Source organism: Acanthochromis polyacanthus, chromosome 15, assembly GCF_021347895.1.
Source record: "Acanthochromis polyacanthus isolate Apoly-LR-REF ecotype Palm Island chromosome 15, KAUST_Apoly_ChrSc, whole genome shotgun sequence".
In the NCBI taxonomy this organism is placed as follows: Eukaryota; Metazoa; Chordata; class Actinopteri; family Pomacentridae; genus Acanthochromis; species Acanthochromis polyacanthus.
This window is the reverse complement of record NC_067127.1, coordinates 24297084-24315675: the sequence shown is the minus strand read 5'-3', so window position 1 is coordinate 24315675 and position 18592 is coordinate 24297084. Positions and strand designations below refer to the sequence as shown.

At 40.6% G+C, this 18592-nt stretch overlaps 1 protein-coding gene across 2 annotated transcripts in view; it reads right to left on the bottom strand.

Annotated features, from left to right (window-relative positions):
* Nucleotides 1-18592, bottom strand: part of ttc7a (tetratricopeptide repeat domain 7A) — a 65680-nt gene that overhangs the window by 7908 nt on the left and 39180 nt on the right. The window contains exons 17-20 of one of the 2 annotated variants that reach the window (XM_051959934.1): nucleotides 16442-16554; nucleotides 15675-15809; nucleotides 11923-12125; nucleotides 1005-1836 (exon numbers count right to left, since the gene is read on the bottom strand). In XM_051959934.1, the coding sequence (XP_051815894.1) occupies nucleotides 1828-1836; nucleotides 11923-12125; nucleotides 15675-15809; nucleotides 16442-16554 (460 nt within the window). In that variant the 3' untranslated portion in view covers nucleotides 1005-1827. Of the gene's footprint in view, nucleotides 1-1004; nucleotides 1837-11922; nucleotides 12126-15674; nucleotides 15810-16441; nucleotides 16555-18592 lie in introns of those variants that run through there. The other variant, XM_051959935.1, reaches the window with a different exon arrangement.

The following is an 18592-nucleotide window of genomic DNA, read 5'->3' as shown; positions in this document are numbered from 1 at the left end:
AAAGTTACACCCCCCAGTTCCCTAATGTTTAGAGTGCAGACACATCCACGGTGCGATTCCTAAAACAAACAGCCAAATCAGATGATACCATAGATTCAACCACCTAGAACTAAGTCTCTAAAATGGTCACACTGATTTTGTGGAAAATCAAAGATTTTGTAATATTGTCGTTACATTATAAAAATGTCTTTATTTTATATATAAATAATCTGGTTGTACATTCTCTTTTAGTTAAACTGTGTGTGGTTTAGGTTTAACTGTACATTTAAAGAGACTCTTGAAAACCGTAGGGATAAAATCTACTTTGAAGAGATGTGGAAAAAAGTGGTACAAACTGCTGAACAATGCAAGACGGAACAAGAACCTGCAGCTAACAGAAAGATAGAAAAAAAAGTATACGGTCTCAACTAGGTGGGTGTCCTAACATCTTTGATATTAAAGTTTAATGGAAACTTATCTTATGTCATCTAAAATGTAAATAGCTTTTGAAATTGATCAACAGTGTAAAAGCAGAACTAGCAAGTATTCCAGAGTTATAATCAACTGATAGTTACATGAAAGCTTATTATAAGCACATGCATAAACAAATGATAAGTGCTAGCAGTTAGCATGTTTCCCCCTTTGATGAAACTCTGTCTTGAATGAAATGATGCTGATTCCTGAGAACAAAACAGAGAGTGAAGGGATCAAGCTGAAGGAGTTGCTAATACTGATTAGCACAAGCATATCCTGGCATACGACTGTGTTACTGATTACCTGATTACTTGCCAGCTGCAGAAGTTCACCAGCAAGCCTGTGAGTGGATACTCACTAAGCTTCTAAAGCTACACATTCTATTACTGTGCTACTTTCTGTGGTGATCAGACAACTATTGTGATAAGATTTTCTAAAGCAGTTTGTGCAGACTTACGGGACTTAGCTGTTTCAAAAGAAGTTCCAGCATTTAACTTCAACAACAATATACTTTTTTTTTTTTTTTTTACATTTCTGTGTAATGAGGAACCTGGATGGTAGTCAGCTGTAGAGATTTTGTGACGTGTTTTTTTCTTCCCTTTTGGTCAGAGCCAGGTTAGTCATTTCCACCAGTCTTTATTGCTTTTCAAATCAGCTTTCTTATCTTCCCAACCACACACAGGGTACATAGTGAATGACCAATAAAAAACAGGAAGTACAACAAAACAGAATACATATAACATTAAGACAGAACATGTGTCATGAAATAAGTGGACAAAACTGCAAAAAAAGAAAAGCGAAGGAGCAAATTAGCTTAGTGCTACATAAATACTTAACAAAATTGCTTAAAACTATTTAATTAAGTGCTCGCTAAACTAAACTCAGTTAGTTCAGTGCTCCGTGATATGTAAAGAAGCTACAAATAATCTAGTAAAAAAGTCGAAACAATATGCTAAAAATTGCATCATAGGACCACCAGACATCGATGCAAGTAAAATAGCGAATGATCAAAGTGTCTTTCTGCTACAGAAAAATAAGTGGTAAATATAGCTAAGAACTGTTGTTCAGTGTCCTGTGTTAGGAGCTAAAATACTTTAAAGGCCCAACTACATGCTATATATGGGGAAGCTAAGCTAGGCTAGCCACATCTCGTTTGGTATTTAATGCAGACAGCAGAGCAAGCACACTTCATCTAAAATAGTGAACTATACCCTTAAGTTGGGAATCAAATAGATTTAGAGAAAGATAAACGAGACAGATTTTAAGGGGAATATGAAAAAGATTTTCAATCAGAATGAGAAGAGAAAATCAGACATGGGTCATCCACTAATCACAGATATGGCATGTTGATTCTCAGCCCCCGCTGTCCACATGTCAAAGTGTCTGTGGGAAAAACACGGAAACCAAAATTGTTTCTGATGAACAATGCAAGATAGTCCAATAGCCTGTAGCTGGTCACTGGTCTGTGTGTGTGTGTGTGTGTGTGTGTGTGTGTGTGTGTATGACTTATGACGCACCTTGGATAAAAGTTTGAAAAAACGGCAGCCATAAAAGCACGACTGGGAAAGAAGAAAGAGGGAACAGATAGAAAAGAACAAGAGTGGACAAATTCAAGAACATTTCGATTGCCACTGAATGTTTCTGGCATTACGCTGATAAAACTGGTATCTAATGATTTTTCTTTAATTACTTCTAGCCATCTGTCTCCAGTTATACCTCAGCTGATCCCATCGAGCTTGGCAGCGCAGGTTTGTTTCTTGTCGTGCCATTTAAACACAACGAAACTGAGCTGAGCCAAACTGAGCGAGTGGGCAGTGGTGTTTTCATCCATCTTTGGAGCCAAATTTAAGCAAACTTTTGAAATGCTGCAAACAATACACAACATTTAATTAAGTGTATTTTCATCAGCTAGATTGAAGAGAATGAAAAAATGCTTTCTGAATGTCACAAAGGAACACACCCAACAGAGATTTGATTAAGGAATTGATTTGCATCGGGAAAATTTGTTTTTGTTCTTCAGTGCCAGCTTATATTATTCATGTTTCAAACTGTGCAGAGACAAAAAGAATACTTGACAATATTCTAATGTAGGAGCTATAGCTGAGCTGAGTCAGAGATTAATTTACAGGAGTAGTAGTTATTGGATAACTTCTTTATTACTAAAAAACTTTGCCTACCTCAACTGAGCATGATCTGCATATAAATACTTGGATGCAATCCAGCTTAAGTATAAAGCCACACCCAGACTAAAAGCTATGGGCTTTCAGCTATTGTGAGTCTGAACATGGTTCCAAACTGGACTATCCAGATACTGAGCAGACTGAGGGTTACATATTTAAATGGCATAAACACCAATTCAGTTTGTCATAAAATGATCATATGGATCATTTCCCAGTAAAAAACAGCACAGAAATCAACATCTTCTAGACAGTGGAGAGACAGCTGAACTCTAAATTTAGACTTCCAATCTGCTGTTGCTGCCCACAGAGCTGAAGAGCTGTGACTGGTCAGACAAACCAGGAAATATGAATAATTTTATGAAAGGTTTAGTTTAAGAACATGTTAAGAAGTGCTTATGTAGTTTTAGTCTTGGAAGGGTTAAATATGTGTGTTTGTGTCGCATGCTCAGGTCCATAATAATGTAATTTGACAGCTGGAAGGCTTGTTATGTCACCCAATAACCATCTGCTGAACCCCTGTTGGCTAACATCTATTACACACATAAATGCAGTGTAACCCAGTGGCCTAATGTCCTGCCACTGAACCGGGAGGAGAGCCTTTACCTGAACTTTTAATCCCATCAGCGGTTTAGTCTGTGCAGACAGGGAGATGAGGTGAGCCAAGAATTCTCCTTTCTTTTTAACCTAATAATATACACTTAAAAAAATTCACATAGTAATGCTTCTGCATTTTAGAAAGTATGCTGATTTGCTTTCTTAACCAGAAAGAAAGATGAAAAGACTGAAATTGCTCTCACATATGTCAGCAAAACATAGAGCCAAAACCATCAGCTGATTAGCCTAACTTACCATAAAGACTGGAAACAATGAAAGAGTTTTTCACACACATACCAACATGTGAATTAGACAACTTTCGCATTGGCAGATATCTTGAACAGGGCAGAGTAAGGTCTGTATGCAAAGCTAACCTAACTACCTACTCACTGTAGTTTTATATTCAGTGTATCCTAACCCAGGGCCTGTTCACAATGTGCCTGTTTGGGATAGGCTGATAGCAGTTTGGCAGCATGACTGACTGATGGAAGTCTTTTGTTATGGAATGAATGGGGTGTGTTAGCAAATACACAGCTGATTTGGGTCAACAATATTTGTCTGCCATGATTCAACGATGTTTGTCTGGAACACTTGATACCATACACTTGCCGACTGGGATGCAGATAGGGTGAATGTCAAGTAAAGTGAACAACAGACAAACACTCATTCAGACAGAGACTCTGTCCTTTATACTTAGACACATGAGAGTGGTATCAGTCTTCTCATCTGAGACAGGGAAAAGGAAACTGCCTGAGTGTGTCAAATATATTCAATTTATGTCACCTCATGAACCTTATATGTATATATCTCTTTAGTGCATTTAGATACGTTCTCCAACTTCCTGAATTCTCTACAATATATTTTGATTTTGGCAGCCTGGCCCTGTATTTGACTTTACTTGTTGAGAATCTTCAGCAGTATACTTGGATAGCGTTATTGTATAGCAAATAGAAAGTGTATGTTTTTGCATTTGTGTGTGTGGTGTGTATGTGTGTTTGTGTGTGTGTGAGAAAAAACAGTGGCACATACAGCGCAGCTACAAGTGATTTCTTCAAGTACATTAACACCTTTCTACAGATTCTATATAAAAATATAACAGCACAAAACAACAATGTCAACACCATGACACACACACACACACACTTGCACACAGCCGGTGAGAAGAAGGATGAAGGGAAGGGCTGATGCTGGAGCCATGGAGGAAAGGAAAAGGAAGCAAGCAAGGAAGAAAGGGAGTGTGAGCACGTGAGAAAGAACTAAACTGGGAACAATGAATAGAGAGAGGGAGATGGAGAGAAAAAAGAGAGAGGCGTCAAAGAAAAAGGAAAAAATAAGTGAGCCCAGATGAGCCATACATAGCAACGGAGGCACCAGCCAACTCCCAATCGTCTCTCTGTTTGCTCCCCCGATTTTTTCTTCCCCTCTCTCTCTCTCTCTCTCGCTCTCCATGGTTATCAGCGGTCTTGCTCAATAGAATATATTTCCCTGGTTGCTAGGCAATCCCATAAAGCGGCGAGAACGAGCAAAGTGTTATAAATAATGTATTTGCATTATCTAATCAGCTGACAACCACCCTCACCCACACAGAGGAGAGTCAGTGAGTGAGCGAGAGTGAGAGAGGCAGTGATGGGGGGGCATTTGATAATTGGAACGCAATTAATTCAATGAGCACAAGTCCTCGTCCTTGAGAGTATGCATGCATATGTGAAGCTGTGTATGAATATGCCTCTGTTGGAGAGGAGTAAAAATGAAGCTGGTGTGTGTGTGTGTGTGTGTGTGTGTGTGTGTGTGTGTGTGTGTGTGTGTGTGTGTGTGTGTGTGTGTGTGTGTGTGTGTGTGTGTGTGTGTGTGTGTGTGTGTGCGTGCGTGCAGCTGACTCAGAGCAGGCTCCACAACAGAACAGGAGGGATAAGATGTGGAGGATGTTGGGAGTGGGTCAGATTCGTTGCATACCATCGCTGGAAGCAAGGCTGGGCCGTGTTTCTGGATCAGTTACCCATCAGAAAACACACACACCTACCACATGCCTCACATACGCTGAAGTCAACCAAACACTTAGCATAATGAGGCTAGCAACACAGACAGACAAATATCTCATAGCTGGAATCTGGACTACCATGATAATCAAACAGAACACACGCCTAGCTTAAGAGCATAGACTGTAACAACCAAGAAATTAACCATATATCTTTAGCAAACTATTATCAACACACACACTCACAGCATACCATGCTCCTATACTGGTTTCCCTCCCTACCACACCCTCATCCGTCTAAAAATACTCTGAAACCAGCAGCTGACCAGAGCTGTGAGTCACTGATCACTGCATTTCTCTGCTTCTCCCTCTCTTACACACTTACTCAAAAACCATGTGGACGCGATTGATGCTAATATATAGAGGGGGAGTGAGTAAAGCAGTGTCCGGCGAATAAGGGAAAGATGGTGGCGGTGTGTTATTACGTACCACACCGCAGGGGCTGCTGAGCTTCTCTATTGCTTCCAGTTATGGGTTTCCCTTACTCACATTTCCCTTTCCTCGTCTACTGTGGCTACTGTGGAGAGAATTACGACTTCACTCTGCTCTGGTTGGTGTGAGAGAAGCTACACAATGCCGTCTTCGACCTCAAAAAATCCTTATGTACTATTACTGCTTGTTCTGCTCTTACAATAGAGAATTTAGCTGCAGCAGTAAGTTAAAAGTGGTTTCAAATCTACCGTGGTTGGTAATTTGGATGATTTAGTAAGCTCTTTCCCCCTGTTTGGATACTTTATGTTATGCAAAACTAATTTAAATGCATCCCAGGTCTGGTTTAAGGCACAGACTTGGTGGTGGTATCAATCTTCTCATCTGAGTTTTCTGCACACTACTCCTTTAATAATAGGTAAAGTAAATAACTGGAAGTAAAACTAATGTGTAAAAAATAAACATGAAATGTTTAAAATATAAAATCATTACATTTTGGGAAATATAATGCACTGCAATCAAATGCAGGCCCTTGGGAAAAAATGATTTTGGGTAGTAGTCCAATAGCCTCTAGTTAAAATGCAAATATCATAAGTGCTTCCACTCTTTTTTTCTTCTTCTGGAGACCTTAGTCTTTCTCTCTGCCTGTGTTCCTTGTCTATATTTATGCTGCAAGTAGGCCAGAGACCTCACACTAGGACAAGATATTGTCACATAACGTTACTGCATGCCCAGAAAAAATTTTGCACAATGAAAATCCATGGAATTTCATTGTGACGCCACAGCAGGAGTACATCTTCTTCCATCTTTAGCCATACTAACTCAAAAAATCTGCAAAGCATCATGCAAATGTTCAAGGAAAGTACAGTATGTACTTTTGCAGAATAATAGCTCAAGTGTACGAATATCAACCAAGAATATCATCAGAATTTCCTTTTAGGCAGAGCAGAATAAACGGGCCACTGGCACACAAAGTGTCCACAACAGATACAGTATAAAAATAAATGCATGAAGCCAGAGCCACACAGAAGCAGCAACTGTAGGTTGTATTCTGGCAGGCTGATGCAAGCCACAAATATGGGCAGTGTTCCAAATAAAATGTCCCACACACTGTCCCACTTAGGCTTCATCACAATGCAAGAATGCAGCCACTTACCACACTCCTCCATTAGCATGTCTAATATATAATTTACAACATATAGTGTTCTATGTAACAGAATGTTTGTATTTGGGTCAATTAGTCCCTACTAAACATGTGCCTTAATCCAAGCGCCTACATATAGTTCACTCAAAAAAAAGCACAAATAGTCCACATGTGTGCCAAATCCATGGAGGAAGGCTGGCACACACAAACACAGTCATGCCTAAACACATGCACATGTGCGCACTCACTCACACACTCAGACTGAGAACACATCTGTCCTGCAAGAGACCCAGAGTAGGACACTGCCAGCTGGCTTTGTTTCAGCTTTTCACCCCCTGGGATTGGTTCTCCCACAGGCCAAATATGGAAGAGATGCGTACCTCTGTCTAACCCGGTGGGACTGCACGTCGCACACACACACACACAGACACACACACACAGACACACACACCCAAAAGTGCACAGTAGGAACAAGAGCATTGGCCTTATGTGGTCACAAGATGGCTTGTACTTAAGTGAAAGAGGTATCAACCAGCACATCTATGGTCACTATGGAGACCCCAGTCACTGTGTGTGCAAGTGTGTCTGTGAGCGCATGTTGAGGGGTGCAAGTCCTGGATCTAAGGAATATCCCTGTCTGGTCCCTTCACCATGACAACAGAGAGAGTTCAAAGATCAGAGTAGCTGTGGTTAATCCAGTGGATCATCTGGAAGACAGACTGGGAGAAAGACTGAGTGAGAGTGGGGGTGGAAGTGGGCGAGTGAGGATCTTTATAATGCAGCAGTGAGAGAGAGAGAGAGAGAGAGAGAGAGAGAGAGAGAGAGAGAGAGAGAGAGGATCTGCTGGGATGAAAGAATTGTGGGGGGTCACCAGGAGAGAAAAAAAGTGACTCTTTGAGCTCTATTTTTCATTTGTTGGTTTTAGACCAAAAATTTGTATGTATTTTCAAAAAAAAAAAAAATGTCCACATGAGCTACATCTCACAGTATGACAGAGCAACAACGTGATAATTAAGGCTGTAATGATCACAGTCCTGATATTGAAAGTACAGCACCGCACACCGGGAGAAAAAAACATAAATTATTGTAAATGTTTGCACGTACATAAGACTCTTTAAAGGGAACACGGTTATTGCATATGAGGTTCTATTAACTGCAAATAGCAAGCCAGCCTGGACATTTCTCATGAATTCCAAAATAAAACTAAACATTTTATCAGCTAATGTTTATGTTTCTTCTCAGAAAATGAGAAAGGAACTACAATTAATATGGTATAATTGTGTTTTTTAAGCTGATAGGGCTATATTCTGCAAGCTTAGTTCACTTCCAAAAGAGTAAACAAACAACTGGAACTGCTATTGCTGGGTTGTATTGATAGCTACTATTAGCAGTTAATATCAAGCTTGCCAAATAATTCTGCTGAACTACAAAAGAAAAACTTAAATCTTATCAGTTAATGCCTATGTTTCTTCTCAGAGGGTCAGAAGGAACTACATTTAATACTGAAGCTAACATAATCAACAGCCTTTTAAAATGAAGACAAGATTTGTTCAGTTCCAAAAGAGTCCAGCGACAGGCATTGCTACAAATGTAATGCTAATATTAGCACCCAACAGGAGGTTGTCTGCAAGTTTATATTATTAGTTAACATTTATGTTTCTTCTTTGAAAGTCAGAGAGAAACTTATACTCACAGTATAACAGAATTTTGAATCAACAGCAATTATAAAAAAGAAGAGATTCAGTTTCAAAAGAGTAAACTGGCAATAAACATAACTACAAATGCAATGCTAAAATTAGCAGCTAATAGCCACCTAATATCATCCTTTCTGTTAAACTTAACAAAACCTGTCGAGAACTGACACTAATGCTGTCTTCTACCTATATAGTATACTTGAGTAAATGTGACCAAAACCTTTGCATAACCATAAAAAAATAAAATAGAACAGACAATTTGTTCAGGTCCACCAGCAGTACACCTGATTCAGTCTAATGAGGTATTGATTAGGTATTGATCAAGCATGCCACGATACATTAAAGTCGTGGTTAAGAATTACAGATATTCCATCTGATATTGATTGTGGAATCCTTCCAAAGCAAAGACATTATCTTCGTGATTTATTCATGAATGTGTTTTGTTTTTTGTGTGTTACTCAGTGTAAGACTAGGCTGTGCATTTTGGTATTTTCACTAGTCATCCTTCTTTATAAAAATCATCAGGAAAGTACAGCATTGTGTAGTATTCGGATAATATTCTAACTTATCTATTTGCTTTAAATGGATAAGTTACACAAACATGTGTAGAAAAGTTAGTAATTTAATATATACTATGCCAGGACTGTTTACTTAACCCAGTGTAGAGAAGTTCAGTGTGCGTGCATGCCTTTGGCTCTGGCCCCTGCCCTTCTTCCCCCTTTCTTCCTCTTTTCCTTCCTTTCTTGTTTCCTGATCTGTTTCGGTCCTGCCTTTTTGGTTCCCTGTCTGTCACCTCTCTCTCATGTCTCTCTCCCTGCCACTCGCCCTCCTGCTCTACCTGCACTCTGCCTGCTGATTACCCCAATGACTGTCAGCTGCAGCAATCAGTAAACTAAGCTCTCCTCACTATTTAAATCCCGCTCAGTCACTCAGTCTCCGTTGGATCATAGATACTGTTTCCCTATCAAACTTTCCACCTTCGGACTGCTTCATGGATTCTTCTGCTTTCCCCCTCGTGGACTCTGTTTGCTCCTGTCACTGGTTTTTGGATTTTCCCCAGCCTGTTTTCCCCACACTTGTCAGTTCCCCCATGTTGTGAGTACCTCCCTTTAGTTTGGTTGTTGCTAGAGGTACGGACCCGTACCCGTAGCCTGTGGACTACGGATACGGTACTTGCCATTTGCCAATCAGATATGTGAGATCTGGTCACGTGACTCCCGGTAGACGCTCGCGGTACGGACCGTAGCATCGGTACTACAGGTACGGACACTAAACCTAACCCTAACACTAACCCTAACCTGAACCTTTGCTTACCTTTCAACAGTTTACAGTGGTTAGCAGCTTCTTGACTCGCGAGACTCGCGTACGGGTCCGTATCTGTCTGGCAAATGGAAAGTGCCGTATCCGTAGCCCACAGGCTACGGGTACGGGTCCGTATCTGTAGACACTACCCCTTAGTTTAGTTGTTGTTTCAGTTTTGTAGACTCGTGTTTTGTATTTCTTAGGGTTTTGCTTATAGAGTTTTTGGTAGTTTGATTTAGGTCTGTCCCTCCATTTATGTATTAGTTGATTAGTTGGTTAAATAAATGTCCTCCCGTTACTCGCCTGTCAGCCTGTTTCTACGTGTCTGCGTTTGGGTTCTCCTGCTCCCCTCGTAACACTCCAAGTACTTGTTTGGATTCCTACCCACAAACCTAAACTTAACTGATCTTTGTGTGTAATGTAATTTTGCAAATCTTAAAAAAAAATTCATTTAAAATGTATTTTCATTTGTACATGTTTACTTTTGCATTAGTGTCAATTCACAGCAGTGTGAGGAAGTGTTTATACCTTTTTGTGTGGGTTCTGTGTGAATGTTGAAGACAACGGGAAAAAAAATCACATTTAGGCTATTTAATTTTGTACATTTTAGAAAAACATTTAAATTTGTGGGTTACACAGAGACGTAGTGGTTAGCACTTTCGCCTTGCAGCAAGAAGATCCCTGGTTCGAATCCCGGCCTGGGCCTGGGATCTTTCTGCATGGAGTTTACAGACTGGCAATCTGTCCAGGGTGTCCCCTGCCTTCGCCCGAGTCAGCTGGGATAGACTCCAGCACCCCCCACGACCCTAGTGAGGATAAAGCGGTGTATAGAGAATGGATGGATGACTGCACAGTGGATCAGTGCTTTGCACTGTCATCTCGCAGCTAGAAGATCCCCAGTTTGCATCCCGGCCTGGACCTGGGATCTTTCTGTGTGGAGTTTGCATGTTCTCACTGTGCATATGTGGGTTTACTCTGGGTACTCCAGCTTCCTCCCACAGTCCAAAAACATGTTGAGGTTAACCCTCGTGTCGCCTGCAGGTCAAACTGACCCGTTTTAAAGTTTGAAATATGTGTGTGTGTGTGTGGGGGGGGGGATTTCACAGTGGAACTTCTGATGTCCACATTTTCAACATTTTTGGGAAATCTTTGGACATTTTTTGGTTGGGGGAAAAAAATATTTTTTTTAAGAACACTCACAAAAATTATTGTTTTTTGTTGTGAATGTTCCTAAAGACAGTTTTACTCCTATATAATGAATCCCTTTAGATATATTTAGGATTTTTTTGAAGATTTTTATTCATTTTCTGAAAATATGTACAAGAATTTTCTTGCCAAATTGGGGGAATATTTTTTTAAAATAAAATGTTTAAGGGAAATTTAAGGAACTATTGGAATTTTCTTCCTGATGGTTCTCCAAATTTTCAGAAATTTGGAGAATTTTTTTGCAGAATTTTTAGATTTTTTTTAATTTGTATTTTTTCAAACAAGGAAACAATTTTTTTTTTGGTGCCCAAAAATGAGAACAGGAGGGTTAACTGATGCTTCAAAATTGTCCGTAGGTGTGATTGTTTGTCTGTATGTGTAGCCCTGTGATAACCTAACATGTCCAGGGTGTCCCCTGACTTCACCCCAAGTCAGCTGGGATAGACTCCAGCCGCCCACGACTGTAATGAGGACTAAGCAATGTATGGATAGTGGATTTAAATTCATCAACGTTCCCATGCTATGAGTCAGTATGTCTGAATGAATACAAGACTGAGCAACTCTGACTTAATTCTGAACTTCTTGCATAACATAACAATTTAATGTAATTTAGTGAACTCAAGTAAAGCTCTGGGTTTGTGTGTGTGTGCTCACTTGTATGCTAGGGTGCATACATGAGTGTATGAATGTGTTCAGCTCGGATATTACGTCACTTTTCATTTAATAGACTCAAGTGAAGCACTTAAAATGTGTTGGTGTATCCATGCATGTTGTGTGGCTGTCTGTGCATACTGACCACTGTGTTTGTGTGTGACACTCAACAGAGCACTGTTATATAAGTTCTAATTTAATTTTGTAGCCTTGAAAGCTTCCACTGTCTCTCACCATATGCACCAGTATGTGCTCTCCTGTGGGATGCAGGGCCAGGGCCTCATCATACAGGCCTTTGGCTTCATCCAGTTGGCTCCGGAGCTCGGCCAGGCGACCCCTCTGCAGCAGCACAGAGTGAGAGTTGGGAAAGAGTGAGCTGGCCTCAGCTATGCAGAACTGGGCCTCCTTTAGCCGATTGTCCGCCATGAACAGCTCCCCTATAAGAGAAGATAAAGGGAGAGACAGGTGAGGAGGTGGAGAGGATATGAACCAGGGAGTTAGAGAAGAGGAGAAGGTATGGCAGAGGAAAAAAGGAAGAAAACAGAGGAAGGGAGGGTTGATGGGTGAAAAAGAAAGAGGTCAAGGTGGACAGAGTAAAATGGTTAGGAGAGGGGAAACAAGGGAAAGAAAGGGAAGGTGGAAGAAAAGTTTGGATAGCCAGAAGAAAAGGATAGTACTAATCCTCTACATAATGTGACAGACTGACTTTAAGTGCAGTAGCATCATAGTAAAATGTGCAGCATTCAGATACTGCACTTGGATGGACACACACACAAAGATAGTGTTAAAGAGAGAGTTGGACCAAAGTAGTGCCTGGGAAGTCATGAAACTCTTGCCTAAATATGGCCATCACATACTAAAGCTGCCTGCCTCCTTCCTTTGCTGCTGGGAGTATGAGGACAAACCCCAGACACAAACACACACAGACTCAGAATCACGCCCACAAGCACTTTATTCACCAATAAGACCTCGAACGTGAAGCTGACCAGAAGACCTGCCCCCTAAGGCTGGAGTAGACCAATGTCTGAACGGGGGCGGCGGAGCAGGGAGCCGTCAGTCTTTCTCCTGTGTGGACATTGGGTCAACACCCAGAGAAGGAAACCTTTCAGCTGAAACACTGACAGCACTGTGGGTGTGTGTTTGTGTGTGTGTGTTACAGAGAGACATGGAGTGAAATGCGATGTGCAAATATATTGAAAGCGCCGTCTGCTCCTGAGCGCAAAGAACCCATGTGTGTGTTTGGTAGCGGATGTTTTGTTTGTTTACCTGTGTCATACAGACGAACAGATGGGAAATACTTAGAGCATGCATGCTACCTTTGTGAGACGAGGGAAAAAAAACAGTTTCCCAGCCTCAGGGTTATTTTTCATAGCTTCATTTGGGGAGAGAAGGATTCAGTGAATGGTTATGTAAGGCTTTTCCCTGCTCCTCACCTGAGCTCTGAGAAAAAAAAGTCCTGTTAGATCAGTGCCTGCATGAATAAAGACTATTTATAGGTTTGCAGGTATGTATATGTGTCATATACTGCTAAATGTGTCCCCTTTAAAGAATCTTGTACATGTGCATTTCTTTTTTTCCCCCTGAGTGGCCAATGAGGACGTGACATTGAGAGAGGAAGTGACCAGTGAGAAGAGTAATGCTGGGAAGGAGGGGGTGGGGGGATCGGGCGCAGCTCAAGTTTGGTCTCACACATGTAGCTTGACTAGCATGTTCTATTTTGTCTGTTCTCAGCAGAGAAATAGCAAGGTTCAAGGGTTAGCCGTAGAAAATAACCTTCAAATTACGCCGGGCCACGGGGGACACGACCCCTGTTACCATTGTAACACACTGGTATGCCGGTTGCATCACTGCCTTCACTGTATGGATTCCCATTCTTGTTCTCAGGCCTCATCCACTCCAGCTGAGTGGATGGGTCTCCCTTCATTTCCTGCTCAAGCCCTGCTCTCCTGTGAACTTCCACAGGCAGCTTAAGGGTTGGAGGTCATAGCGGTACGCATCACTGGCATTCTGTCCTTTTATAGAGCAGCAGCCACATGCATGCGGGTATATTGCACTATCCTACAGAAGCTTTTTGCAGTATTGAGTGAGACTGAAAGACTCAGGTCTCTAAATAATTAGAATTTTACTAGCTTACTCCTGTTTTCAAAAAATCAAAGGTCACAGGAAATTGCTGCAGGAATCCCAGTTCTCACATTACATTATATAATTTAAATATTAACAAGCTTAAAAATAAATAATTTTGTCAAACTGTTCCACTGCATATGCACTGTATATATCTTGTGATAATGGGTTCTCCAGCCTTTCATACAAACAGAACCAAATGAATATTCTAAGTGAGTTTCTGTGGCTGCAGTGTTCAAAATGCAATAAAAAAAAATAAGTGTGCTCACATTGTACCAAGTGCATAAACAATGTCTCGCTCCCCAGAGAGACTGAAATTCAACTGAGCTTATAAGCAGGTCAGTACGCTGTGTAAGAAAGTCAGGCTGCACAGCTTTCATAGTAACATTTGCACAGCACACTTTCATTAAAAGGTGCCATCAGGAGTTCTATTTACACAGGTTTGATCTGGATATTTTTGGTGAGGTCAGCCCTAATATGGACAGGAAAGTTTTCGTCCCTACCGAGGCCATAATTCTTAAAATACATTTGAACTGTGCGCTTAACCATACGTACGTCCGATGTAAGAGCAGATTTTTGAGGCAGAGTGCAATACGCGACCACTGGACAGTGAAAAATGCAATAAAAGACCAGCTCAAACAGACTGACTTGGACCTAAACTATGGAACCATTCGATTAGTAGTGTTATTAGCTTCTATTGGTATATATACCTGAAAACCAATAATACCAATGGCATCAGAGGATAACTGGGTTACCATGACAGCAAATTAAACTAAAATTGTAAACAAAGCAAACACTTTACATGCTAAAATCATGCTAGTATTGTCATGTGAGTGTGTTAGAACGCTGACATTAACATTTACCTGAAGGCACCACTGTGCTGTGCTGTTAGATACTTATGTTTTAGTGCTCTAAAAACTCAATAAATGAAAAGCTTTTTTGTCTGAAATCTATGTCTTGTCCACTTAGCACTTGGTAATTACACCTGCACCCCTATATTCAACAATTTGGATTTTTGTTTATGACTTTGGGATTCAGTTTTCTACTTTGCTATACAGATACTTGCACTTTTTAACTGTGCACATACAAAGTGGGGATACAGCATCTCAGCTTGGTTCTGAGCTTCATATCCCTCTCACTCACAGCAGTGAACATCCCACTTCAGTTCACAATGGCAGTTAAAGGGAAGACAAAATGCAAAAGAGCTCAGCTGTGTGGGAACATTTTAAATTGAGCCATGACAAAACATAGGCAGGGTGCCAAACATGCAATTTGAAAGTGGCCTTCCAGGGCAGCACAACAAACATGACAACTCACCTGAATGCTCTAAGTAGTAGACTATTGTCTGTTTAAAAAGCCAAACCAGCTGGTGAACTTAACGTAGCTAATGTCTGTTGTTCAAGCCTATGATAATGTTGCTTTATCTGCTGTTTAAACAGTAGCTTACTATGGAGAATAGAACAATTATAATGAAATGTCAAGAGTCTGGGGCTAAGGCTGTTATTGGCATTAACCCTTTGATGTATAACATGGAACCTATATTCAATGGAAAATGAGTATCTCTTGACCCATGGTGTGGATCAAAGGATTAAAACTGTAGGGTAGCCAAGTCCAATTGTACATAGGTGAATCCTCATATACACCCAAAACTACACAACACATCCTCCAGTTCTAAAAAACAATAACAGACAACAGATGCCATAGCAGAGTTCACAGTTTTGAATATAAGACACAGCCAAAGGCAAAACCTTCAGAAAGTCAATGGAAAAAGTTGTAGCCTGACTATCCCTTCCACAAAGAAGCCATTAAAGACATTTACAGGACCAAATTTTTATTCATGTTGTTCATGTGTGCTGTTTTCATACCAGCCTGCAGCCAAATGCGTTCCAGGGTGGCCCAGATGTAGGTGGGACCTTGGCGACGAATGGAGCTCATGTCTGACACCTCAGACAGCGCTGCTTCCAGACGAGATACTGCAACCGATGTAGGGCTCAAAGAACCTGACAAGAAGGGAAAACAAATACCAAGCGTTAAGGCATAGATGATTAGAACTATTTTATTGGACAGAGAGAAATGAAATCCTAGTTGGCATAATGCTTATGCATTAAACACAATGAATGTTTTAATGTGTTACAGATACTGAATGAAAAACACTTGGAAATAATATTTCTTTCTGTAGCAAAAACATTCAAATACAATCCACAGTCCTTCACTGATGATGATTTCACAGATCATTTGCTCATTTGCCTGAATAATGCGGAGCAAAGCCATGCTGAGAATAAAAAATAAACATTAATTTAATTTGCAGAACAAGAAGAAATTTCCTGTGGCTAAACATCAAGACCAGTGATCCTGCTAGAACCACAGGCGTAGAGGTGAGTCACATCATTGATATTTAAACAGCACATCTGCTTCCTCAAACTGAGTTGCAGTCATGCAAACAGCGTTTAATCCAGAATAGGTCAAATTCTGTGGGATTTAGACTGGCCTACAAATTCACCTTTTTCACTGGTATTTACTCAAGAGAGAGGAGGATTTGTTTGGCTTAAAATAATCAATTCAACATGTTGCAGTACAAATATGCACAGTGGCAGGCTTTTGTCATAAGATCTTAAGGAGCAAGAGAGCAGACCAGTAGAGGTGTCCTGGAAATCAGGCAGGGTGAGATGGATGGAGGGTTTCCTGTGTCCAGGGCTGACTTCTGCCCTCTCAGCCATCGGGATACTGCTGCTGTCATCTGTCTCACTGTAACACACACCAGTGAGGACAAACACAGGTAACAAATAGTTTTAGATGTATTCATCAATGCCAGTATCAGCTTTATAAGGTTCCACCAGTGACTGAGTTTAAAGAGCTCAAATAAATGTAGGTTTATTAAGTCAGCTGGGATAGTTGCCTAGAATGAGAGAAAGTAATGAGTTGATGAAATTCTAAAATTGGCATTTTTATCAGAGAAACTGTCAGAGCCATTCTTACAAATGTCAACTGACCTAAGAGTTATTTTTTCTATTCTGAGAAATTTGATTCTTACCCTTAACGTAAATGTCAGGCTGCCGGCTTCTTAATGTTAATGAATTAATTCATACTAATGTCAACTGTGGCTCAGATGGAAGACTAAGCTGTCCACTAATTGCAAGGTGGCAGTTCAATCCCTGGCTCCTCCAGTCAGTATCCCTGGGGAAGATACGAAACTCAGAGAGCTACCAATGGCACCAATTCAGCAGACCATGTGTATACAAACGGATAAAATATAACTAGACAAGCCCTCAGTAGATGGCAGAACCACGCCATAAACTGGCTGCCACTGTGCAGCCCCTACCGTCACACATGTAGCTTTCAATTTTGATCATCCTACATATATCCCTTCCTATTTGATCTGCTGACCTCTAACTCCACAAGTGAGCAGGGGGCCTTAGACCGATCGTCAGTGCCAAGTTTGATCATCCTGACTTCAGCACTTGCAGAAATATCTGACCGGACATACACACACACCCACATGCATACATACATGCTTACCCAGCCAGCCAGCCAGATACCGAAGCGAATGCAGTAACCCCGCTGATGTGTACGTCAGGCGTGGTTAATAACATATTGTAAAGCACTTTGTAGAAATTATTTAAGGTTAAACCATGGCATATTCAGTAAATGAGGACCATTTATTATTGTCTGAGTAAATTTTATTTAGGAACTTACAGTTCCTTTTGAGATGTCAGATATAAGTATGTTCAGGTATCCAGTCTGCTTTTTGTTGAACATTTTACCTCTGCCATGGTCCTAACTCACTGACTGACATCACCTACAGATGCATCAGGTGCATCCGTCACACAAACACCTCTGGACCACGGACTGTGATGACACCTACCTGTCACTTAAAGTGTCCATGTCCTTAATTATGCATAACTTTGAGTCTTAATGCATAAAAACACATCCCGTATAGCTGTTATTAAAGAGGAAAATAGCTATAGAGACTAAAACTGTTTTTTGTACCAAGCTCTGAACATGTTTGCTTCTGCTGTAAAGTTGGACATTTCAATATATCACCTTTGGACCTGGACTGTATACAGAAGATGTATGTAGCCACCATGAATCATCCACTGGTTTGTGGACTATTGTTTTTAAGCCTTGGTTTTTCATTTTCCCACAGATGTCTGTGTAATCTGAGTTGTTCTTGCGACCAGAGTAGTTGCCTTCCGCTAGCTGTTTGAAAGAATGCAGGTTTAATGCAGTTTTGCATTGACTTCACTACATTTATCTTTTATATTTTGTGGGGAACCTCAAGTGGCCATTCAAGGAAGTACAGTATTTGGCACTTTCTTTTTGGATTCATCTTTCAGTCGTGGAGATTCCTATCTGCAGCTTGTAGCTCATGTATTTGAGCAGGAATTCAGTTCAGATAATGACAGTGTACATTCTTTACTCAGTGGCAATGATGATCAGGCCTGTTCAGACAGGTCATTTTGGTAAGAGAGAAGAGAGAAGAGCAGTGAAACAGAGCAAATAAAACAAACAAAACAAAATGTAAACTCCATGCAAAGCTTTATTAATAATTTAATTGTTCAATCAGACCTCATTTAAAATTGCAAGGATGCTGATATTTCATGTTCAGAGTGCCTTTAGAGGTCCTGTTATTACGATGGGGAACGCAAAATGTCAGCTGTGCTATCTAAAACGTGAAAAGGTCAACATCTCAAAACCACTCACGATCACAGGTAGAACCTTGCAATTCCATGCAAACCACATATCAGAAATGCATTAATGCATGAACACCCATATGCATTCTATG